Here is a 25,626-nt window from a genome sequence, read left to right on the forward strand (position 1 = left end):
AGTAGATGAACTGATAGGCAGATAGAAGTGAAGTGCTTGAGGCTTGCAAAACAGGTTAAACTTATCACATTTTGATAAAAAGCTAATATGCTGTTGCAGCTATTTTAAAGCAATTGATGTCAGATTGTATGAAAAAGCATCCTCATTTTTTTGGCACTGGCAATATGGCATTGTGCCACACATGCTCAAATATAGATTGAAGGTTTTTCCCGGCCATGCAAAAGCCATTTGCCAAAATCAATACATTTATTTAGACCGCAGGCAGGAGAGTGAAAAGCAAATCAAATGCCGGCGAGCGACACAAAATGTATTTAGCATTGGGAGGCATTTGCCGTAGCAGCCCAAATATGGTATTGTAAAGGTAACTCAAATACCCAGACCGATTCCAATCCCAATCCCAATCCCAATCCCAGACCCAGTTCCAACCCATCCCATGCCATTCCAAGTGCCGGACTGCTCCTACGTCCACGAGCCTGTTTGGTTTTGGCCAAATCGTTTTACGCTTTGTTGCCGCCAGCCATTCTCCCAGCCAGGATGCAAATATGTGCAGAGGCTTAACGTATCCAATAAGGCCAGGAGAAGACGGACATGAGGGACATGGGGGACTTGGACCTGGACTTGGATTGGCCAAAGCCGAGCCACTGATGGACAAATCCCTGCGGACTCAGCTCGTCATCAGTGGACATAAGCAGCTCAGCGACTCGACTCATACAGAGCAAAAAGGATTTTGGGCAATGGCATTGAATAGCTCCAGTCTCTTAAATTGCCTGCCATTCAAAGCTACCCTTCTGGGAAAACTTGTTTAAAGTCTAAGTTAAATTTACAACAATTTATAATTCGTTAGATAATCATTCGTTTTCCTACAATGTAGCTAATCTCTTAACTGATACATAGGTGTTCTATAAATCATATGATTCGTAAGTAACAAGATTTTCGCCGCGTGCTGTGGCTCACTCCCTAATCCGTTGAGTCCAGCTGAGTCCGAGCCTTTACCACGTGTCCGATGAATTGGATGTGGTCCGGGCCCAACAACTTCATCTGGAGAAGGTGCTGCGTGTGCGGGTTGAATTCGCTTCACTGCAACAATGTTGCGGTGCGATTTATGCCGCTGCTCTTAAATGTCATTACCAGCTAAATGCCTTTAAATGGCCCCCATCCATTTGGGCTGACCGCTTGGCGCCAGCCGAAAGTGCGACCACTGACCACTGAAAACCACCACCATTGAACACCGACCACCCGTCGCGTGTCTTTATGGGCTGGGATCCTCCGCGGATCGGGTTTTCCTCCTGGAGCGACCAGACGCATTTATCATCCCGACCCGTGACGCGCTGTCGCCTTCAATTACACGCAAATTATTCTGCGCTCAGTGAACGGCGGCACCTGTGCCTGCTTACCTGCTCTCGCATCTTGGGGGGAAGTGGGGCATCCGTGGGACTTGGTCATCTTCATTGGAGCCATCTGCTGGCCGGGCGACCGGGCGGCCGGCGATCAATCTGCCTTATGTCAAGTGCCGGCCATCCGATGCCAATCTGGTGCTCCAGTTCGGTTGGCTCGGTTCGCTGGCAGCGATTAGTCTGATTGATCAATGGGTGTTTGCCAAAGGAGGATTAGAAGCCCATTCCAATGTGGAATGTACCACCGAGGCGATTAAACCGTTCTATAGAGTATAGTTTATAGTGATCAAGATTTGTATGAGTTTCTTCTCTCTTAAACTATAGTTTTTAAGTGCCACTCAATGGGCATTTTCTTCATAAAATGGCCAAAAATGGTCACAGAGTTGAAATAATCACCGTTTCTTGCAGCTAATGATCATTACTAACTATCCCCATCACTTTTTTGCAGATATTCAAAAATCAAATTTTGGCCAATTTTTCACTTTTTGATAAGGGGTACCATCATCATTTTTTTGAAAAAATCGACAAAAATTAAAAAGTTCACTTTGGAATGCCGATCGATTTGTGGTATAAATACGAGTTTAAAAAGGTATTACATTCAATAATCGGACCATTATTTCGCCTAATTTGGCCGATATACGGATTTTGCTATGAGGCAACTAGGAAAATTTCAAATATAGTTAGATTCTTAGATCTAAATTTCGAAATCGCCATCGCATGAATATTACTATATTATCAAGTGCCAATTAAGCTGCAATTTTCGAGAAACCCAATTAAGTATTTGACTTTCCTGGGAAGTATTTAAGCTGCAAGACTTCTCACTCCATCGTTTCAAGATCTGCGAGTTTCCCATTCACCTCGCTGAGCAATTGACACTCGGTTCCTACAATTGTCCACTAAAATATGCCGCATGCCCGAGTCGAGAGCCATGCAAATACTTCAAGTTTTCCTCAAGTGCGCGACTGCAGAAGGCAAGGAAGCCAGAAGTTAAGTCCCACCGAACCCCACCCAATCTTAGCTCCCCGATTCCTAATTAAACAATACAAATGCGAGTCGGCAGCCAAAGACAAAGACACAGATTCCGGGGTATTGGAATTTCGGCGGTGTTGAGTCTTGAGCCGAGTCAGCGCATCCGTAGTGCAAGTGGAATGGGGGATAGGAATTTTATAATTAATCGGCGGGAAATTGCGCACACGTCTCTTTATTCACAACCAGCCATCCCTTAGGTCTACAAAGTCGTCCAGCTCCTCGGCGTAATCCTCGGCAGTGCCATCGCTCTGGCCGTGGCGGGAGTAGTGATTGAAAATCATGTCCCTGGCCGCCGGAATCACCTTGCCGCTCTCGCATCCGTGCATGTCCTCGTACGTGATCTCGCCGTGCCCCATTCCGCTCATTCCGCCCATGTCGTAGCTGCCGTGGCCCCCATGGCCACCGCCTCCTCCTCCTCCTCCTCCGCCGCCGCCCTTGGCAATGCCACCTCCGTGTGTGGAAAAGCCAAGCACTTTGTACACCGTTTGCTTCACACCTCCACCTCCACCGCCGCCATGTGATCCATGGAGCACTTTGTACACGGTGTGGGTGTGGTGGTGCGTCTTCACCTTGACCGGCACGTGGATGATGAGGCGTCGGTGGCCCAGACGCCGCGCCTGGATTCCTGTCGCCACCAGCAGCAGCATTATGGCCAGGAGCTTGGCCACCATGGAGCGACTCCCGGATGACACCTTCATTTGAGCAAATCAAAAGTTGAATAGGTTTTACTATTCGAAACTGAGTTATAATTGAAATTTTATTATACTCGTATCAGAACTAAAGTGCAAACTAAAGTGCGAATTCCAAAAACCGAAATCCATTTTATTTCAATTAACAAAAACTTTCTGTTTGTTGAACATTTTCATTCATTTGAGTGAACACTTGGTGCGTATGCAAATTAAACTTAAAATCAATTTTGATTTAGTTTAATATGGTTTGGAAAAGCAATTAAAATTTGTTTTTAAACTTATTTACACTGCTTGAATTTATAGTTTTTATCAAAGCGCACACACTGCGTTTTCATTAGGTTTATTTGGAGTTGAAGTAGACTTTTTATTTATTTATTTATTTTGTGCGTACTTTCTGTTGACCCAAATGGTCAGCTTAACTTGACTCACTTTGGTCATTTGGCAGCTGTGCATTTGGCTGATGGAGCTGCTGATTAAGCTGGTTAAGCAGGTCCTTAATTAATCCTTTAGTTTGTCCACTGCCACCGCCGAGTGGCGCGCGTTCGCTTTCAACACTGTGTGGGCCGGCTGGAATCGATGGGGCTTTTATACGGATGCGGTAATCAGGTTCAGTGCACCATGGCCGCATGTGGCGTACTTATGGGCTGCCTCTCCTCCCTCTCATCCCCCTCATCCACCTGTCCATCATTATCCACATCGGCGGCAGTGTCGATTGCATTGCAGCCTCCACGGAGCCGCAACATTTGCATGTGCAGCGTCCACGTTACGTGTGTCTAATTATTGCTTACAGCTTGTTGCTTGCCAGCACACTGAAAGAAACAATAGGCTGCTATCTATTATTATATAAATAAATTTCTGTATCGCAGCTAGCTTACTTAACTAACTTAGTTTGATTTCCAACAATCAATATGTTCAGAGCATATGAGTTAGGGGAGTCCAACTCAGTTAGTACTTTCTCTTAGTGTAGGCCTAATCTTGGGGCGCGGTCGCTGCTCGCCGGAGCGTTTCGAGTATTTTGCGCCAACGAAACAATTTTCGCCACAGCATCTCTGCTCCTTGGGCGAATCGCTGGATCGGAAGCGGCGTTTTGGTGACTGGCTCTGGGAGCCGGCGAAACGGAATTACCACTGCCATTCATGGCATCTCACATACGCCGCTGCTCGTTTTCAATCCAATCTAATCCAATCCGATCCAATCCCATCCCATCCCTTACCTTCCCTCGCCGTCCCTAGCCCTATAATCAATTTAATGTGGCGAGCATTTCGCGCTTTGTTCAACATTTTATGCAACGCCGCGAAATGCGGAAAAGACATAGATTCGCGCGTGTTTTTCACTTAACATTATTACTTTAATTATTATTAGCCGACTGGCATGCGAGAGGTGGCCAGGGTCCAGTATCGCATTCGTTGCGTATTAAATATGCATTTCATTAGCATTTGCCGGCGATCGGTTGCATTTACATACGTAACTTGGACAATGGCTCACCTAGTTTACGAGGCGTATGCGTAACGTGTCGCTGGGGAGATTGTGTCGGTGGTAAGCGAGAAAGGCTTTCATTTTCATAGGTGAAAAGAAAAAGTAATAAAGCAAAGTTATTACTTGATTTGAGTTCACCCGCCAGTTTTTTATTAGGGCATTTGAGTTTTGTGCCTTGCACTTTCGATTAAACAGCCAGATTAAATCAATTAAAATTATATTTTCCGCTGCTCAGCGAGGACCATAAAATGATTACCATTTTACGACTTTTGCCAATTAATTGGAATTTTGCGCAGTGCTCTGCCTCAGTGATTATAGTAGTATAGTAGATATATGGAATTCACATGCCCTCGCCTCATTAAATGGATTTAATATCGCGCACAGAATGTGCACTCGTAAAAAGCCGGAGCACACTTACGCAGCGGAATGAAAGTCCCGAGGAGGAGTCCGGCATACGGCTAATGAAACGTGGCCCAAAGTTCGTCCGGCGGGCAGATAAACTGCAGTAATAAGTAAACTCCGAAATGCGTTGTGCAAAACGTGCGCCATGAATACCATAACTTTATGGCAATGGCCCACTCTAATTGTCCCGAAAGAGGGTCGCTCCACAAAGATGCTCCGGAAATGCCGGTGCCAGCTTCACCTCTTTACCTTTTTGTGTGCTTAAAGGGTATGCGCGGCAGTTCGGCACTTGCCGTTAGCCTCAGCGAAAAACATGGAAATCGCACTAATGGCAGGGAATTTGATTTGGACTCCTTTAATTGTAACTTTTCAAAGGACGTTGTTTGCACTATCACTAGTTTAACATAATTACAAATATGCTTTTGATTAAATATACAAAAAAGGGTATTCCTAGTGCCCCCTACTGGATCCCCAATTCTGCAGCAGTAATAATTTTGATCAACTTTTATAAGCGGCGTCATCAACCTGCGAGTGTCAGGGGCGTGGGAGTGTTGTTTGCGAGGGGGGCTGGCAATGGGGAAAGGGGGGTGATGCATGGGGCTTCTAACAGCTGCAGGAGCCAGGTCCCGACTTTGGTTGTTGCTGCCCTGGTTGTTATGCCTAGCCATAAACTGCATGCGAAATTACCAGAATGCCGCACACCCACACACACCAATAATACACACCCACACACACACGCAGTTAGTTGGATTTAGGGGCAAAAAGTTGCTCATTTACAGCAATCTGGTTGCCGAGGATACAAGGCTGGCCGGGGCTTCAGTTCGTCCTGCCGGATGCTGCTAATAAAATGAGAGTTGAGGCGCTAACAAGCCGCAGCGGAGCGAAGCGGCAAACGGAGGCCAGAGCCCCGGAAAACCCGAAAGGCACTGAAACTAACCCAACCAAGCCGAGTCGTAAATCCTGCCGCTCCTGCTCTGCGCACCCAAAAAAAAAAAGATCCAAACACAAACCACCCACTCCGGTCGGCACACGGATAGCCTGCACTAGCCCAACCCGTATCCGGACTAAGCAAACTCGTAAATTTGAGGAAATTACAACATGAAAGTCCTGGACGGCAATGCGCGACTCTAAATTAAATAGAAGTACACGGGCAGGGGCATCGGTGTGGGTACACAGCGGGAAATTAGGGGGTCATGCCCTAGGATTGTTCTCAAAGTATCTTTAAATGTACGAGTATCTGTGTGTATCAATACATTCCAATCTATACCTCTCTGGAGCACAGCTGTTCTTTTTAAATACTAGTTTATAATTAAAATGAAAGTGATTGCAGTTTTTCGCTCAGTGCAGCAGGTTGTTAGAACAAGGGTGGTGATCCAAACTATCCGCACCTGTTGGCCTGTTGATGGGGTGGAGAAGGGGCAGCCCGAAAACCTGGCGTTAATTAAAGCTGCAACATAAGCCCTCGCCGGACATATGCCCACTGATCCGAGTGGATTGCCGGATTTCTGGGCTGGGTGGGTGGTGATGGGTGGCCACTTGGGAGTGGGAGTTAGTAGGTGGTTCGCTCAGATTTGTGGCTGGAAAAAAGCGGCAAAAGTTTCGCCATCCGCTGGAGATTTATGTCAAACTAAAGCACTTGATGGCAGAATAGTTGGCATTTAATGGCTGCATTATTGGAGTTTGTTTGGAAAGTGCCGTAACTAATGGGTCACGGCTCTGTGCGCCGGACAAACGAGCCGGAGGAGCAGGCGGAATCGCTGGGGGCGGCAATCGGGGGCGTAACTCCGGGTTAATCCGAACAAATTGCCATTTATCTGCGGCCAACTTTGGAAGCCACTCACAGGTGGAAAGGCTGCGAGTGGCGAATTAGTATAACTCAATTGGAAATTGGAACTGTCCTTGGTGGGGGAAACATTTCAGATGATTTTAGGGATAAAGTTGCACTCCCAAGTGTGCTGTTTGGAGGCACTATCCACTGTCCATAAATCTATGCATAAAATAATTAAATATTTACAAACTTTACATTATAGTAAAGCCAAGCCATTGGGTTTTGTGCTATCAGAAGCCTAGATATGAACAATGTGTTATTACGTTCCATGGCGAACTGGGGTGCCGCTAATCTGGAACCAAGCTCGTTGAGTCCTCGTTTCGTTCCGTTCCTTTTGGCCGGGAGTCAAACGGGACGCAGATCAAACGGCTGGCCATCAGGGCCACCTGTGCGTGTCCAAAATGCCAGGCGCAGTGGGCCCACCCAGCGGAGGGAGGATCGAGAATGGAGGAGCTGCCAGAAATGGCCTCGGGGAGATTGGAGAGCGGCTGGGCTGGTGTGGAGGAGCAGAGGAGCAATGCTGGGCAATAAATTTCGATTACATAATTTGTAAATTGTTATAACCCGGCGAAATTACCATGAAATCTTTCGCAAGGCATTAAAAAATCTGCCACTTCTGGGCAGGAGCTGGAAAGCCATTCTGGCTGTTGGCTTTCGACGTCAGTGGTGGATTCATAAAGTTTTATGGTGTTTGACTGCGGAGCATCTAACAAACAATGGGGCCTTGACTTTGGGATTCCTGGCTCTGATTTGCCAGTGATTTGCCTCTGGAACTGGAACTGGATGTCGATGTGGATGTGGATGTGAATGTGAGTGTGGGCCTCCTCACAGCCTGCACTTCCTGCTTGGGCTTGGGTGGGCGAGGCCCAGGTTACGCATCAGCGGGCGCAATTTCATAGATGATTTCTGTAATGCCGCGATTAGTTTTTATGCCCCGGCCATTCGGACTGAGGAGGAGCCTCTTTTCTGCCTCTTCAGGAGGAGCAGCTCCCGCTGACCCGCCTAATTAATGGCAAATTGAAAGAGAATCGTTTATCTGGCACTTGTTATCGGGCCGAGGAGGAGCATGGCTCCCCGGAGTCTACGTTGGCCATGGCCCATAAATCAACAGCCAATTACAATAAAAATTTATCATGCACAATAAAAGCAAAGGAGGAGCGCGAAAAAATGACGCAGAAATAATTTACATGGCGCATTTTTCACATTTTTCACCAAAGGAATTTATAACAATGTCCCCAAAGGGACCCAGCACCCCTCCACCCCTCCTGCCACCAGCTCCTGGCCATAGATGGAAATTTTAATAAAGCACGCGGCAGTTCAAAGGAAGACAAAGGACCCGGCTCCTAGTTGGGGCTCCTCGCTCGGTTCCAGCGATTGCAATTGAGGGATTTATTGTAGTAGTACTGTACTGGATGATGGCACTCGAAGACATATTTGCCGGAGAGGCCAAAGTGCACTTGCTCCAGCTGCTCCGGGAGCAGGAGCTCTCCATTTGCCCCTTCCACCAGGAGTTCATCAGCAGCAAGCCACATCTCGGCCAGCAAATCAAAGTGCGTGCCGCGTGCTTCCCTTTCCGGCCTGGTTGGGTTAGGTCCGGAATCCGGAAGGCGAAATCCGGATTTCGACACCGGATTTCGTTCTACGGTGCTTTCACTTTCGGGTTCAAAGTTCTAGATGACTGGCAAAGCGAGGGGGAGTGCCGCCCTCCTTCCTGCATTTCAATTTACATTCCGCCCGCAGGACTTATTGCTTTTTTCGCTTTGATCTTCCCCCTTTTTTTGGCCGAGAGTCTCCCCCCCAATTTCCAGCAGCCCGACGAGCTCATGGCTTTTTATGGCCAAGTCCTTTGACGCTTATCGTGACGCTTGGCACTGGAACTGGCACCAGGACCTTCTTCTGGGGCCCATTTGTCTTCTGCTAACTTGATTTCGGCTTCGGCGGGGCAGCAAAAGTTGAAAAAAATTGAAGCACTCTGAATATTACTTATACCTTCGAAAAGCGTCAAATGATTTATACATAAAGTTTCTCCCAATTTTTTCAATTGATTTAAGCCCTATTGGTAAAGTACTTGCAGATAAATATTATAGGATAAATAAATGTATGTACACTCGTATTTTTCTCTGTGTGCCCAAACAAGCTCTTGTCCATATGGAAAGTACTCCACGTTGGTAATAGAAACGCACTTGCCAGGAATGTTCGACTGTCCTTGGACATGCGGGCTGGGCAGGACAACAAGGACATCTTGGTTGGTCCTTCTCCTATTCGAATTTGTGGTCTGGCCACGAAGAAAGTGGGCGGAGATAAGAGTTGGTCAAACACAGATGCCAAGGAAGGACAATGAAAATGAAATTGTCTTTTCGTTGCTTTTAAAATATATATTTTCATATTCCAATGGGCTAGTTAAAGCCAAAAGTAATAAACCAACCACTTTAAAAGACCGTTTTAATTTTGAATTTATGCAAAAGACTTCCCGTAGGAACATTATACGTTCTGCATTATTGTATTAATAACTTTGCAATCATATAAATCAATTGAAATCATGCACCCAAAACGCCTTCGCATAGCCAACTCTAGATTCCTTTCACCTGCCACATCACACTTTCATTTCCCCAGACATTTCGTGTTCAACAGCCCAGCCGCAACATTTAAATTTATTAAGGCCATAAAATGATATTTTTGCGGCCTCAGCCAGCGTGGCTACAAATGGGCTCATAAATATTTAAAACCGCTTAAAACACACGCACGAAAACCAAAAACCCAAAGCCAACAAACGTTTAATTTTATTGCCCTGGCCAACAGCCGCATCCCCCAACCAACTCCACTCCACTCCACTCCACTCCACTGCCAATCCCTTCCAGCGCGACTAAAGGGCTGCTCTTCGATAAAAGATTTTAATTCACTTTTGATCGCGTTCGGGAATCGCACCTATTCAAATCTTGGCCAGTACGGACCACCCAACAGCCAACAGCCAATAGCCCATCAAAATGTCATAAAACCGGGCATTGGTAGTATCGCCAGCATCGCATCGCTGCAGCCACATGAACATGATCCCGGCTAATTGAAAAGCTAAAAACTGAAATTTGTGTAAATTATTTCCCCCATAAATTAGCCACTTGATGGCTGTGCAGTGGCTGGCATGTTGGCACCTGGTCACCAGGTATCCATGGCCTGTCATCGAGGATCTGCCGTCGCAGGGAACCAGCTGGACTGTCGCAGTTGCATATAGAAGCTATAAAATGGGGCAAACGAAAGTTGACTGAGAGTAGTGCAGCTAAATAAATAGTAACCAAGTTCTAAACTCACAATGAAACATCTTAGATACACTTCAAAAGTGGAGGCCAAGTAATGCACAATATATTTAAGTATTTATTAGCATATCCCTACTTAAAAACCAATCAAATTTGTCGGGAAACCCACTGCGCCAACTATTGACAATCTGACAATCAGGCGGACCAAAGACGGATTTTATGGTCGCCGTGGAGCAGTTGGACATTTGGTACGGCGTGGTGGTCACTTTGATGACCCTGGGCTGGGGATGGGATGTGGTTTGGGCCTGGGCGAGTCGTTAAAGATTTGACGATCCCTTAGGAAGCGTTTTAATTTGTTTTGGCACCTCGACGAAGAGCCGAGAGCTGAGAGATAAAGCTGGAAGCGGATCGAAACTCGGCTTTAATTAAATGCCAACGAAATCGGAGTTTATTTATATGTCTGCCTGGCGTTTTGTTAACCCATTAGCGGCGACAACGTTTCTGCCGGACAGTAAGTATATTGCAGTGGCCGTTTTACAGTTGTCTGGCCCGCAGCGAATGGCCACTGGATCTGGCGGGGATTGGGGCTCAGATCGGAGATCGGGCAACGGGCAACGGGGAGAGAGTGGTCCGTCTGAGGCGCTGCCATGTTTAGTGGCAATTAAAATGTTTTTATCTTATTAGTGCCTCTTATCTGCGGCTGCCATTTTAAGATATATGCGAGGGACGTGCGCGAAACGCCGACCACAACAGTTATCGATTGTGCAGCATCTGTATCTATGGGGCATCCATCCCATACCATTCCACTCTATTCCATTCCATTGAGCTGGCCTGGAGATTAGGCCTGATTGAAAAATTTCCAGGGTTCTTCTAATCCATTAAAGCGATTAACCTGGCCGCCGACTTGCGTAGCTAAACTCAATTCCCACAGCTTAAATACTTTTCGAGGAAGCGAATCGTACCAATAATCCTATTTCAGGCTCATTAGATTCTAGATACTAGATACAATTAAATGTGAAAGTTAAGAGGCGGTGCTGTAGACTGAACACTTCCTGATCACATGGATTACTGAGACATATAATCCTCTTCTTTTGACTTTTGACCTTTCCTGGGGTTTTGGGCAGCCCCAGTAACTGGCAGTCAGTCTCATGCAAAAGCAATCCATTCCAAGCGCCTTTTAAGCCCGCGGGCCAGGCACAAATCAATCGGCCAATTTGCACGCTTCGACATTTCTCGATTGAATTATTATCACTAGAACCAGAGCCCGGCTGCCAGTATCCACGGGCGGGACACTGGACACTGGAGTCTGGAGTCTGGAGTCTGGAGACCCGGGCTTGTGATGCATCAAGAGACTGACAGCTGTGCGGTTTCTTTGACTGGTGACTGGGAGGCAGCGAGGCAATGAGGCAGTGAAGCAGGGAAGCAGGGCAGGTGGAAGGTGGAACCCGGTCCGTTGACCACGACCACAATGCCCCAGTGGCCATGTTCATGTCGGACTCTCGCTCGGATGGAGCGGGGCACCATATTTGCAGCAGGCGGGCCAACAAGTTGCAAAACAAATTTGTCAGAGTGTTTCCCATTTTTGGGCAGGCGTTGCAGCTTTGGCCATGTGATTTGTGCAATGCGTCGATGTTGCTGGTGTTGCTGTTGCAAGTGTTGCTGCTGCTGCTACTGCTGATGCAGTTGCAGTTGCAATTGCAATGGCAATTGGAATTGGAATTGCTTTGGTTGTTGGGGACGCTGGTTCCGGCGCAATGTGGTCATTCGCTAATTTGGCAGCCGTTTGCGTTTAATTAGAGGGCCGTCGCAGAGTTCGACCCGGAGCAACACTTTCGATTTTAGTTCTCCGGAGCTGCCCCGTGATCGGCCACGCCTCCAATCCGACCCCGTCATGCCCTCCCCGATCCAAATGCACTTAACATAAATATATGGGTTTCCAATTTGAGCTTTAATGCTGGCTGGAAACGAGAGTTTTATGAAATGAAGTGGTTAGCATTACATCTTGTGTTTTTCAATAGTTTTTGATAACTTAAAATCTTGGGATGTCCAAAGGATGACCTTTGTCCAATCTGTTAAGTGTGCATGCATTTCTCTGAGTGTGCCTGGTGGAGATCACGTCTCACGTAGAGGCCATTAAAGGCCACAGCATCACGATCGAGTTGGAGCTGGGCTTTCCAGCTGGAGCCGCGCTGAGTGAATGACTTTGAGCCGGCCTGTCGTCACACCCCCATGTAATCCTCGCACGATCTCTGCGCTTGAACCTTTTTGATTAGGGCCGGGGCAACGGAACCGCCGACTGACTGACGGTGGAGTCCACTCCCCTCGGAGATCTCCACTCCCCACTGCGGATCGCCTCGCTGAGGTCGTTAAAGTCGCATCGCTGCCGTTGCCGCTGGGCCCGCAGATTTTGGCGGGTCTTGGATCTTGGCTCTTGGCTTAGGGCTCAGGGCCTTGTCCTTTCTGCGCTTCATCAGGGCTTAGTTATGATCCGGAGTACCCTGCCAGCCGCGTAGGGATTACTCCATTTTCAAGGCGGTTCGTTGCGGAATATACGATACCAAGTTGGTGTCGACTTAAAGCACATATGATATCTTTAATCTGCATTCCTTGCCATAGCTGCCAGGTTATTTCAAGTGTTACATTAATACAAAATGGATGTAACATGCATTCCTCGTTTTCATCCGATTTACCACCCATAAATAGCTCGCATTCCAGTTGGCCATGTTTCAATTTGTCATTATTCGCCAGCATGCAAGTGAAATTGGTAAGAGTGTACCGGAGTACACTGTGAACTTTTGTTTCTGCTTTTATTGAACGTTGTGCAAATGTGCTAATCGAAGGAGCGGGGGATATTTGGTATTTTTGAAATAGCGTCACGTTTCAACATTTTACTACTCACTTGTGGCACGTTGTTGCCATTGAGCATATCAGTTTGGAATTTTATTGGCCACGCTTCCCGCCTGCGTAGCTCCACTCCTCCATCTCATCCTCATACTCATCCTCATCCTCATCTTCACCTTCGCCTCGGCCACTTGGAGCTCAGCTCACTGATCTTGGCCTTGATAGCCGCATATGAAGGCGGGAATGCCCCATGCCCGATTCCCCAATCCTCCGATCTTCTGCATCCTCCATTCCCCACTCCAACCGACTCCTGACATTTATATTGCCAGATATTTTAAATATTCCCTGCTCCCCGCGTGGGAGTTGTCCTCCTCCTGGCCGGGTCTTCAGGTGTCGTTATCGCGTCTCAATGGTCTTTACGACCAGCCGATGGAATGGGTAAATCTCGGACTGACTGCAGACCCACAGAAACACCCGCGGACCAGGTCACGTAATTTTTCCGAATCTGCAGACTCTTTTAAGTGGAATTAGTCGATAGTTTGGTCTTTATAGGGAATGAATGATGTTAAATTTTAATTAGGAATTTGAATTTCCATAACTTATCAAATGCACTTGCTTTTCGACATTCACAGCTGCCACATCCTTGCCCACCTATCGTCAAAATGGCGACAACCTGTCTATCACCACTGCCCCACCTGCGGATAGACTGCCACTGGGCTACCAGGAAGCTGGAACTATAGAGCTACAGGCCCAGGAGAACGACTACGTACTTGAGGAGTCCGCCCTGCGAGTGCCACTCTCGCCGCCGCCCAACTACTCTCCCCATCCTCTGACCCCACCGCCCAGTTACACGGAGAGACCAAGATCAGTCCAGGAACACAGATCCCACTTGGCTGATGCAGTGCATCCAGCTGCCGCAGCACGTGTTGTGGTAGCTCCGCCACCGGTAGCAACTACAGCAGCCAGCGAACTAGCAGCACGCCAACAAGCCAGAAGGAGACGGCGACTCCGGGAGCTTCAGCAGCAGCAGCTGCGATTCGCCTCCAGCACAGATAGCTCCAGTAGCTACGGATCCAGTTGCTCCGAGTTGGGTAGCTGCAGTGCCACCAGAAGGCAGCGTCGACGCAGGCGGGGATTAAGGGGTAAGTAAGCCATAATCCCCTGAAGCCATATCATTACGAATACCTTTTCCACTTGCAGATGCCTATTGTCCGGATCTTCTGAACGCCTGCTCCCTGATCCTCCAGCAGCCCGGCAGCAGCGACAGTTCCGTGGGCAACTTCACGGCCACGCCCCCGCCCCCGGTGCGAGCACCTGGTCACCGGGATCAGGAGGAGAGCTTCGAGTACAGCTCCGACTATGTGGAGATCGACGAGCTGCTGCCACTAGTCGCCGGCGGCAGAGCGAAGAGCACTCCGCAGCTGGCGATGGGTCAGAACCTGAGCCTGCGACGGCCGCGCATCTCATTGACCTGGGTGCTCCGAGAGCAGCAGCAGACGCAGCAGGCTCCACCATCGCAAACGCCCCCTTCCCCGCAGAAAGAGGCGCCAAAGGAGTCGGACAGCCAGGTGTTGGATCGCAAGGAGATCGAGGTCTTCCCGCCCAGAACAGAGCCCGTGCCCACTCAGCTGGATGTCACCAAGAAGCGGTACCGGGTTAAGCAGCTACCAAGTGGCGGTGAGCCGCTCAATGGCTATGCCACCACGCCCACCGCCCACCAGGCCCCGCACAACGGCCACCTGGCCAACCAGAAGTTTTTCAGCAACCAGAACCTGCTGGACGTGTCCAGAAGCGGTCCCAGCAGTGCTCCAGTGGCCGCCGCCTCCACCAAAGAGCTGCTCTTCGTGTGCACACCCCAGCGGGGGCCCAGGAGCGATGGCCACAGCGAAGCACTGCTCCTGGCCAGAAAGCGAAACGAGATCCGCAAGAAGCTGGCCTCCCGCCTGCAGCAGGCGAGATCCAGTGCCTCCCAGGCGGGAGAGGCCAGGGGCTCGGTCACGGGAGCGGAGTCTGTGAAGTGCACCTCCTACTCGGAGCCCAGTTTGGTGGCTGCCTCAGAGGGCGGCGGAGTGGGTGGCTCGAGCGGAGGAGCTGCTGCCCCCCAGCAGCAGCGGCGACATAGGCATCGCAAGCGGCGGGATCGCAATCGCGTGCAGAGATTCGGCTATGAGATTCAGAACGTGGACGAGTTTCTCTCCCGCTGCTCGCTGGCCACTCCCGGCAACATTCCCGTGGTTCTGGCCACAGCCAGCACCCTATACCAAACGAGACCAGGTGGCTACCAACTGGAGATCCCTCTGCCCCTGGGCATGGTGGTAAACGCGGTGTTCAAGAACCAGAACTGGCTGTATGTGCAAACGCCCCACGCGGAGGAGGGCTATGTGGGCTATGCCTGCTGCCTGCCCCTGGGGATTCTGCCGCAGCAGGCGAGAGCGGGCTCCCGGAACACCCCCTGCTGGGAGTCCAATGCGGATGTCTTCCCCCGCCCATGTGGCAACATGACGGACTCGGAGAAGGAGATCCGCCTGCGTGGTGGCACCCGATCCGACGGCGCCCGCACTCCACGCAACTCAAAGCCCACTGAAGATGTCCTTAAGCTCAGCACCACCACCATCAACAACAACAACCACCACAGCAACAATAATAACCAAACGAAGTGTGGAAGCACAACCAGCTCCTTGTACGGAGAGCAGCAGGTGGACAAGCTGTATCTGAGGGCAGCATCCAAGCCGCGCCTGGTGGAGAAGGCCTACGCCCAGTTGCGCTCCACTCGCCAGGTGGCTGCATCTGGTTCGGCTTCGGCAAAAAGTGGCGCTTCTCAGGATGAGTATGTGACCCTTCAGCCGAAGCCCGCCAAGAAGCAGCCGAGTGCACAAACCCATCTGCACCAGTCGCAGCCAGCGGCGAGGCGGCTCTCCAACGTCTCCTACATCACCAACGGCCACAATGGCCAGCATCTGCATCCAAAGCTGGTTCCCCTGCCACCCTACGAGCACAAGCCGGCCAAGAACCAGGCAGAGGCGGAAGCCACTCTGAAGGCGCTGCGGCGCCAGCAGGAGGTGGGCCAGCGGCAAACTCTAGTCGCCATCAACACGGACTACATCACGGAGAGCATCGCGGTGCACAAGGGCGAGATCGTCACGCTGTGCGAGTGCCGCGAGTCCAAGGATCAGCGCCAGTGGTTCTACGTGCGGACGCGGGACGGACGCGAGGGCTTCATTCCGGCCGAGGTGGCTGGGCATGGCTACCTGTAGACTTCCAACACCTGGTATGGGTCGCTCTGGGTCATAGAAAAGGGATTAGGAAGCTTAATGTAAACTAGGAACATAATTCGACATATTACCAATACTATATTTGCTATATCTAGAATATCTTGACCTTTAAGATTTTCTCATGATTACAAGTATGTGTTAAACCATTTAACTTTATCAAATTATCTCAATATTTCGAATCATTACTGAGTGTTGGATCATTCATGAAAAATGTATCCGAATTTGTCCAAAGAGTACCTTCTCCCTTTCAAGCTGCCCAAGAGGACCCAACCTACCCACTTGCCCACCCCAAAAAAACAAGTCAAGTTCTACATTTAAATCAATTAACTTAATATCAATCTTAAGCACTCATAGGCCACTCATTCCATTCGCGATCCTTAGTACGCTTCTAGTTGTAAACTGTACTCGTGTCGATGTCCGTAATTGAATACTTGTATCTGTGTATGTGTATTTGCGTGAGTGGAGATCCTTCACAGGATCTTGTATTTATCTAGCCTAGCATTACGAGTAGTCTATGTAAAAGAAACTTGCTTAAAGGAAATCAAAGAGGAAAGCGCAGACGGAAACTATTTATATCATTACTGTACTTGATGCTTCTACTATATAACATTAACAGACATTTAAATAAATAACTAAAAACCATTGCGTGACTATTGACCTGGGGAAGTGGGTAGAAAAGGAAATGCAAATTTTAACATATTTGTATTATCATCTTTATTATCCTCGTTTCTCTCAAGATCGAATATGTGTATATGAAGATAACATAACGCTTTTCAGGATAGATTTATAAATGGGTTAACGTTGACACAATCATAATGTTCCAATATTTGACCTACTTTTTAAAATGTTATCTAGAATCTAATATGAGTTTTATACAATTTTGGCCAAATGTTTCCTTCTTACAAAGCATCAGCATTCAATTTGGATAACAATTAATTACAAATATTGTACGGCATTCAAAATAGTCTATCAATGCCTAATGTGATCTATATAAATGTATTGTTTATGCACTCTAAAAATAAGTATCTTATTAAAAATATAAATACCATATACTTATGCTATTGATATCAATCTGTATATGCATGGGTTCGATTTAAAATTATTGCAACCTCCGTTTCGAGTTTGCCTCACAGGCACTCCGCAATTTTAACAGGAAGAGGTGTTATAGGTACTTAATTTAATATGATCTCACTTAGGGAGTTAGACGCGTATATGGTAAATCGAATGAGCATAATTGTTAGTAAAATTTAAGTCGAATGAAGAAGTCATTTACAAAAGTGAGGACCTTTGCTGGGTTGTAAAGCGCCCCTAAAATTATTGGTAATAAAATTGGTTGAGCTGACATGGCTTTGCTGCGCCAAAACACAAAAGGCAAAAAGGTAACATATCGAATGCAAGACAAATGCTACGCTACACAGAAATACATAACATCACGAACTGAAGTTCTAGGAAACAATTTAAACTAAAGTCGTTACGTACCAGTTGGGAAATTCTTGCCCTACATAGACAAATTAAAATATGACTTAAAATCTAGCCAGCGGGTGAAGTGACTGTTCCGGCTGTCTACTTGCGAAATTCCGGACTGGAACTGGGCGACGCCGTGGAGACGTTGTCCAGGTTAGTGTTGGTATTGTCGAAGCTCTCGTGCTGTGGCTCCGGCTCCGTGGGCGGCAGCGGCTTGTTCAGCAGCACAGTCATGTTCTTCACGTTGCTGGGCTTCTCCTCGTCCTGGTTGATGTTGAGCATGGCGTCGTTCATGCGGTGGTAGTGCGGCTTCTGCGAGGTGCTGGGGCGCGAGTAGTCCAGGTGATCATATTCATCTATCGTATAAAATTCAATTAATTAAATCATTGTTACCTTAAATATGTCTTATAAACACTGGACATGAGAGAAGCCGAACAGAGCACTACAAAAAATGGTTCTTTAACACTGGCTTACCCTCGGGGAACAAAATCTTGCTATAAATTTTCACTGATTCATGCCGTAATGTGTGCAAATGTGGAGTACATAGTTAGTTGTGAAGTTACTAAGCCTGAATATGTAAAAGTCTAGTGACATACCGGGATCCTTGTAGCCCTCCTTGTGTTTGATCTCATCGTAGACATGCTCCTCCTTCAGGGATTCATTGTACACAATCGGATTGGTCTGGTCCGCGTTCAAGTTCTTCGTTAGCAGGTCGTGGTTGTAGTTGATCGAGTAGCTACCGACTGTGGAGGCTACATTATGAGACATTGGCCCAAAAAGGTTGTGCTTCAGAAATCTTACCCCTGCCACAGGCATTGGAGTCATCGCCGTACTCCGTGCTCATCGTGCTCCTCTGGTCAAAGTTGTTCATTTTGGAACGCATGTTGTTGGGCAGCAGACGCGTCTCCGGCTGCATGCCGTACACGGGATTGTCGAAGTTGTGGTTGGGCGGCCAGCTTGGTGGATTCGTTTCATGTGTATAGTGCACATGGGCGATCTCCGTTTTCAGGTTGGAGACCCGTCGACGGTAGTAGAAGAATACGGCGAAGATTATGCAAGCAAACAAGGTCATCAGCACTAGCGTAAGAGCTACACTCGCCCGGCTCGCTGCTGGTCAAAGTGGTAATGAATGACTAAAGTTGATTATTGTATGTAATGTACCAACTTACAATCTTCGCTTTGGTCTGCAACACGTTGGGAGGCAATCAGATCTTCGCAATTATCGCCGGTGTAGCCACTCCTGCACACACAGCCGTGGGCCGCATGGCACTGGAAGTTTTCCGACGGACAAGCGCATGTATTCATGCAGTGCTCGCCGTAGAATCCCTCCGGACACACCTCGTCACACCGGGTGCCCGTCCAGCCGGTCTCACAGATGCACACACCGTCGGCCTTGCGGCACACCTTGTGGTGCACGCAGCGGCAGCGTTGGGCGCATCCTTGTCCGTACGTGTCCGTGGGGCAGGAGACGTTGCAGTTGGCACCTGTCCACCCTGGCAGGCACTGGCACTGGCCGGTCACGTGGTTGCACTCGCCGCCGTGCTCGCAGTTGCACTTGAGCATGCAGCGGGGTCCGTAGAGTCCGGCCGGACAAGGGTGCTCGCAGGTGAGTCCTATGTAACCAGTGCGGCAGAGAACTCCACCTGTAATGTGATCGCAGCTCTTGTTGCCTACAAAAAAGTGAATAGTGGTGGCTGTGTTACTTGGACCTTATTATCTCAACCACAATATCCTACCGTGGAGGATCTCCGGGCAGCGTTCCTTGCATTCCATGCCGTAGAACCCAGAAGGGCAAGGTTCCGCGCAGTCGTCACCAGTCCAACCGGGGGAGCAGATGCAGTTACCGGAGTCGGGGTCGCAGGAGGAGTTATTCAGGCATCTGCAAACTTTATCACAATTTTCACCATAGTAACCGCTCCGACAGTTGGTCTCGCAATGAACGCCTTGGGTTGTTCGATCGTTGGGCATCAGACAAGGACAACAAATACCAGGAACACAAATGTGCAAAACCAGAAAAGCAAATTAAATTAAGGAAATGAAACGTGGGCATGCAAAATAGATTCGAAAATGAAAGCAATGAGTTCAGTGTGCAGTAATTAGGTTGCAAGATGCTACTGTTTAACGTGTTATAGGCAAATCCGTTCTTAGACATTCTGTAATACAAAGCTAAAAGGATTCGACTGAAAATTGTATTGCCTAATTCAACTGTTTATGCTAGAAACTTTTGGTTAAGAAACAAGGTTGCTAAACTACCATAATGATGCGTACTGTTAGTGGTTAGCAAATCACGCGAGCTTCACAGTTAAGAAGGTTGTATCTGAAGTATTCACAAAAGAACAGGCCTAACCCTATCCAAGTTTAACTATCAATCACGGCTTTATCCTATGATTTAAAATCGAAGAAACTTATTAAGCACATTAATGATCTCAGTGATCTATGAAATGAGGTGAGTTCAATGAGGTAGGTATATAGAAATCCCGCTAGTACCTCCCCAATCCTGCTTGCACACGCATCTTCCGTTGGTGGAGTCGCAGGCCAGGCTGTTGTTGAAGTCGCACTGGCACTTCTGGGCGCACTCGTGTCCGAATTTACCGGTCTCGCACTTCCGCTCGCACCGCTCGCCCGTCCAGCCGGCGGCACAGGTGCAGCTTCCGTTCTGCGGATTGCAGGCGGCGTTGTTCTGGCAGTCGCACACCTTGGCGCAGTCCTGTCCGAAGTGGTTCAGATCACACGGCCGGTCGCACTTGATGTTCTTCCATCCCGCCGTGCACAAGCACTGGCCCGTCTCTGGTTCGCACTTGGCTCCGTTCTGGCAGTCGCAGCGCAGGGCGCAGTCCTGACCAAATGTGCCCGGCTCACAGCTGTCCTCGCAGGTGGGCCCACGCCAGCCCGGCGCACACAGGCACGTACCATTCACCGGCGAGCACTTGGCTCCGTTCTTGCAGTTGCAGGTGAGCTCGCAATTGGAACCGTAGCGCAGGAAGGTGCAGGGCCTTGTGCACTGAGCACTGCTCCACCCGATGCTGCACTGGCACTTGCCCGTGTCCGGGTGACACAGGTCCGTGTGCTCCATGTCACACTCGCAGGTGTGGTTACAGTCCACTCCGTACTTGTCCGCCTCGCAGATCCGCTCAGCGCACTTGACACCCGTCCAGCCAGGATTGCAGATGCACGTTCCGTTGGCCCGATCGCACATGGCATCGTTTGCGCAGTCGCAGGTCATGCTGCAGTTGAATCCGTACGTGTTCAGCTGGCACTCGTCGAAGCAGCGTTCCCCGCGATATCCGGGCGGACACTCGCACTTGCCGGTGATGTGGTGGCAGGGCGCTCCCTTGTAGCACTCGCAGCTCTCTTGGCATCCCGCGCCATAGCTGCCCACCGGGCACTTGTTCGCACACACGTCGCCCGTCCAGCCCGGATTGCACATGCAAGCCCCGGTCTCCGGCTGGCACTTTCCGTCGTTCTGGCAGGGACAGTCCTGCTGGCACTGGGCGCCATGTTTCCCGTCCGGACAGCGCATATCGCATCTAGTTGGAGCGGATGATTAGTATGGGTTTTGCGTTGGAGCAGGAGTAAAATGAACCGCTGGATGCAACGGCTTGAAATCACAGCCACAACGAAATATGCATTGCATTCTACGTTTCATTTTGCCTGATCCTCGGCCAGAAGTTTATGCCATCGTCCACTTACAGGGGACCCGTGAAACCAGGCGCACACTGGCATTCGCCGGACACGTGGTGGCACTTGCCGCCGTTCTCGCATCGGCACTTCTCGAAGCAGTTGGCCCCGAAGAAGCCCTCGGGACAGGTGTCCGCACAGCGGGCTCCGGTGTAGCCCTTGGCGCACTCGCAGTCGCCTGAAAAGGGCTCACATACCGCGTTGTTCAGGCAGTCGCACTGCATCGAGCAGTTCCGGCCGTACCAGCCGGGTGGGCAATCTACCGAAGAGTGACACAAACTTGGTTAGCTTCGGTTACGGATCACAGGGTACGGGTTCGACAGTTAGTTGCTGTTTGTATTCTTGCTTTTGCCTTTTGCTTGCTAGCCAGGAGGAACCCAGGAGCCAGACGAAGTTCCGCTCCCGGATGCTCCCGCTTTGGTGGAGGGAATTAGTGACCGAAAGCCTGCTTGCACCTGGATAACTGAGCCGGAGTGAGCTGCATGGTTGTGTGAGACAGTGGAGTGTAGGTGTGGGTGGTCGGAGTTAGATTTGGAGACATGGTGGCAAATTAAAAGGACAAACCAACAAAAGCTACAAAGCAACATAAAGCTGAAGTACAACTACAGAGACACTACGTGCAGATCTTTGGTAGTCCAAAGAAGGAATGCCCTTGCAGAGGCCAGAAACTACTTATACTATTTGAATATTCTGGTTTTTAATAGGAGATTTATTGTCTTCTTGTCGATTGTTTAAACATTCAATTTGGATGAGAATACCAATGTCCGCGAACAGATTAGTAATCCATTCGCCTTTCCTTCATGAAGTAGGAGTGCCGGTTGCTCGGCCCCGGCAGCAAAACGTGGGCTCGGAACTCCTCCATGTTGAATTCGTTGGGTTTGTAGACAAAGGGCTCCTTGATCACCGACACTGAACTCTGTTTTTTCACTAGCTCTTCGACTGGAGAGTCGTCCTTGGTCACTTTTTTCGTGATGCCAAGCATCTGCCAAATATCGTACTCCGACTCCTCCGCCACCAGCGACTGTGCCGGGAGGCTACGGACACTTGGCGTTGGAGTCGGGCAGTAGGGCAAGCACTCCTTCCTCTTCGCCATGTCGTTTTCTACCTTCTGCACCATCGGATGCTTCAGCGTCTTGGCGAACTCCAACACATCGGCGATGCTGGGGAAGCGCTTCGTATCCGTGACGAAGCTGTTTTCGCCATAGATATTCCGCCTGACTGCCACGTTTGCCTCAAACTCTTCTTTCTCGTCCAAGTCGCAGTCCCGACAGTCAAATTGGGTAACATTCTTGTTAACGACCAGGGCACATATAAGCTTTATGCCCAGCTTCGAGCCTAAAGGAATGGCCACCATTTTCAGCCGACGAAGCGGTTCGTGATGCCGCAGAAGATAGCCTATTTGGTCCACAACTGTCCGAGGATTCGCCTCGATACCGGACACATCAAGCTCCTCCACGTGCTCGGTGTCCTTGATGCCGTTGCACAAGATGGACAGAGAGTCCCCGCTTAACTTGTTGTGGGCCAAACCCAAATACTCCAGTCTGGAGAGATTCGATCGCTGCAGTGCCGCTCCGATGGCCGACATGGCGCGCGTATCCAGTCGATTGTACTCCAGCTCTAGGGACTTTAGCATGCAAAGCCGCTCCACCAGACTTCCCAACTCGGGACCACAGTCGTCAGTCATCTGGTTGTACCCAAAGTCCACCAACTCCAGCAAGGGCAACGTGCGCAGCGCTCGGCACACGGTATATAGCTTGAAGGTACTCAGTCGGCTGTTTCGAAACCGGAAGACCTGCAGCTGCTGCAGTGCCACCAATCCTCTAGCCAGACGAATCATGTCCTTGATCGAAAAGAGCGCGTTCCGCTCGTGGTACTTCCTACCCAAAGCCGGACCGAGGAACTCCAAGTTCAGCGATACCAGGTTGACAAAGTGACGTAGAAAGCTTAGATCGATGTGGGTGCAGTCCTCTTCCGGATATTTCACTTGTTTTAGATGCGCCAGATACCTCTGCTTGTTGCGTTTGTCCAAAACCCTGTCATCGCCATCGTCCGGTTCCGGCTCTACGCGGATATCGAAGGCTCCCTTTATTCGCTGCCTTCGCTTCTTCTTCTTTTTGGGTTCTGGCTCCTTGGGCTTTCGCATCGCGGAACGACGTCGCCTGCGCTCCTCGTGCTCCGCATCCCTGGCCGCCTTTAGATCCCGCAATCGTTGGCGGGCGACGTTCCGTTCATGTCGACGTTTGCGACGCTCGTTGTCGGAGTCATCTTCATCGCCGGAAAAGTTTATCTTAAATGATGTGTTGAATCCAATAGCTTTTTTCTCTGCACGCGTGGTGGAACCTGCGTCCCCCTCTTCTTCCTCCCCCTCCTCCTCGCCGTCTTCGGGTGTCATTGGCTCGTCACTGGAAATTTCCATGCTACCAGACTCCTCGGAGGTTATATCCGGCTCCAAATCGTCTTCCTCACGTTCTGCTTTCCGAAAGGCATACTCCGACGGCGGCTGCAGGTGCCGAATGTCCATGGAGCGCACGTGATCCTTTATCAGCGCGGCCAGTTCGGTCATATCTTGCTCTGGCCAAAGGGCAGCCGGACAGGCCTCCACCAGCTCCACGTACTTCAGGCTCAGTCCCTTGCCGCGCCAGTCGTAATCCTGCAAACTCTTCAGTGCAAGGCATGTCTCGGAACTCTTAGCTAGGACCACCCGCCTCCAGAAGCTGGCGTCCTCCACGAAGTAGCACTCGCGCAGAGGCACTTCCACATCGAGTGAGTCGTAGTGGACGCGCATCTTTCGCGGATCTAGGCGCACGGCGTCGGACACGTCGGCATTGCCACGTTTAGCCATCTGTCGGACGCACAGATCCGCCAAAGTGGGCACTTGGTCGGTATCATTAAACGCCTCTGCGAAGGTTTCTCGATTGCGCTCCGAGATCAAATTCCGGTTGGCGGTCAGGGGCGGCTTGTAAAGCTCATACACGGCCAGCAGGACCGGATCATTCGGTATACTCAAGCTGTTGATGTTTGGCGGCGGCAAGTAATCTGTGTCCTCATCCTCCATCCTAGGTTTCAAGATGTGAGTGTTAGCGTGGTGTAGATCTGTTTATGGTTTTTATATTTTTACTTTTTTTTTGTATGAAGTATTTGTTTGACTTTTAATGTGTTGTCATATTGGTAGATTATTTTTGATTTAGTTAGATCATTGATAACGAAATAAATTTCTTGTTCTTTTTGTACGGGTGAGCTCATAATTCTGATCTGTACAGTCGGTGGCAAAATTTTTTATAATATGTATGTAAGTTTCTGATTCTAATTATCATTTCTTTTTGCGTTTTTCAGTAGTCTGCAAATACTTTTAGAAATAAAACCTACAGTCGAGCAGCAGAACAATACAGCCTACAGTAAATTTGTAATCTTTGCAAGGGCATTTAGAACGACAAAGCTTCAAAGCTGCTTATGTGATTAAACAAGCTCTTATCTACGGGGTTCGGCTCATCACAGTCAGTCCGGGAATATCTTAAAGTTGCAGTTTAAAAAAATATAAAAACCCCGGATTGTCGGATGAGCCGCACCCTACGAACACCCAAGGCGATTCATTGTAAAAATTCCGTAGAGAACACAAAACACTTAGGGGCAAGCAACAAATAGCTTAAGGAGTCAACGAACTTATATCGCAGGCGGGTCCTCCGTAACCATGATCGCACTTGCACTTCTCCGGGGAGATGCATCTTCCGTGCTGGCAGGGTTCCGAGCAGTGGGGCACGCATTCTCCTGCGCTTGCGATGTAGCCATCTAAAAGTGGTTAACAGAGGTAAGATGTAAAGTAAAGTCAAACATCCAGAAATGCCCAACTCACCACAACAATCCCTTACAATGCGATTCTTCGCAATCGTCTTGGTTTTGTTGACCACACGGTTCTTAATGCGATAGGTGGAGCACCTTGGCGGAAATGTGACGCACCAGGTGGAGCCGCGCTCCTGGTACGATTGCAGTTCTGTGTAGACAACGTCTACGTTATACCTAAAGGTAGAAGTGCTTATTAGTTTAGTTGATATGTCGTGATCAGGGACCAGCTTACAGTTCTCTCCTTTTGCAGATATTGGGTCCATCCAGATCTTTAAGATCCGCCTGAGCCAGTACCAGCTGGGCCAGGCAGGCGATGAGGATAACCCGCAACATGGTGGCAGTGGTTTCCAGGTCCTGGAATGAGTTTCTCCTACTGATGCAGCTTCACAGGCGAATTACATTGAACTGATAATCGCAGTCAGTTTTCACTATGGGATGACTCAAGTCGCGATTAAACCAAAGGCA

The 25,626-nt window shown here is 49.2% G+C and overlaps 4 protein-coding genes across 7 annotated transcripts; 1 reads left to right on the plus strand and 3 right to left on the minus strand.

Moving 5' to 3' along the window:
• Positions 1-2,599: 2,599 nt before the first annotated feature.
• Positions 2,600-3,610, minus strand: LOC120449936 (cold and drought-regulated protein CORA). Its single transcript, XM_039632634.1, has 2 exons — positions 3,542-3,610; positions 2,600-3,115 (listed from the first exon to the last, which is right to left on the minus strand). Exons 1-2 carry the CDS (start codon positions 3,563-3,565, stop codon positions 2,600-2,602), a joined length of 540 nt encoding a protein of 179 aa, XP_039488568.1. The 5' UTR covers positions 3,566-3,610.
• Positions 3,611-12,735: 9,125 nt separating this feature from the next.
• On the plus strand, positions 12,736-17,646 carry LOC120449931. The gene is made up of 3 exons (XM_039632628.1): positions 12,736-12,830; positions 13,540-14,049; positions 14,108-17,646. The coding sequence occupies exons 1-3, from the start codon at positions 12,788-12,790 to the stop codon at positions 16,159-16,161; spliced, it is 2,607 nt and encodes an 868-aa protein (XP_039488562.1). The 5' UTR covers positions 12,736-12,787; the 3' UTR covers positions 16,162-17,646.
• Positions 16,869-25,527, minus strand: LOC120449930 (protein draper). Of its 4 annotated transcripts, XM_039632624.1 has the most exons (11): positions 25,394-25,527; positions 25,172-25,335; positions 24,982-25,107; positions 21,334-21,580; positions 20,131-21,170; positions 19,380-19,586; positions 18,813-19,313; positions 18,445-18,750; positions 18,240-18,386; positions 18,118-18,150; positions 16,869-17,999 (listed from the first exon to the last, which is right to left on the minus strand). In XM_039632624.1, the coding sequence occupies exons 1-11, from the start codon at positions 25,492-25,494 to the stop codon at positions 17,743-17,745; spliced, it is 3,129 nt and encodes a 1,042-aa protein (XP_039488558.1). In that variant the 5' UTR covers positions 25,495-25,527; the 3' UTR covers positions 16,869-17,742. The 4 variants fall into 4 exon arrangements, with proteins under 4 accessions (XP_039488558.1, XP_039488559.1, XP_039488561.1 ...); XM_039632625.1 differs by lacking the exon at positions 18,118-18,150; XM_039632627.1 differs by lacking the exons at positions 20,131-21,170; positions 21,334-21,580 and having other exon boundaries at positions 19,380-19,529.
• LOC120449932 lies at positions 22,010-24,522 on the minus strand. The gene has a single exon (XM_039632629.2). The coding sequence runs from the start codon at positions 24,374-24,376 to the stop codon at positions 22,097-22,099; it is 2,280 nt and encodes a 759-aa protein (XP_039488563.1). The 5' UTR covers positions 24,377-24,522; the 3' UTR covers positions 22,010-22,096.
• Positions 25,528-25,626: the final 99 nt, after the last annotated feature.

Source organism: Drosophila santomea, chromosome 3L, assembly GCF_016746245.2.
Source record: "Drosophila santomea strain STO CAGO 1482 chromosome 3L, Prin_Dsan_1.1, whole genome shotgun sequence".
Taxonomy (NCBI): Eukaryota; Metazoa; Arthropoda; class Insecta; order Diptera; family Drosophilidae; genus Drosophila; species Drosophila santomea.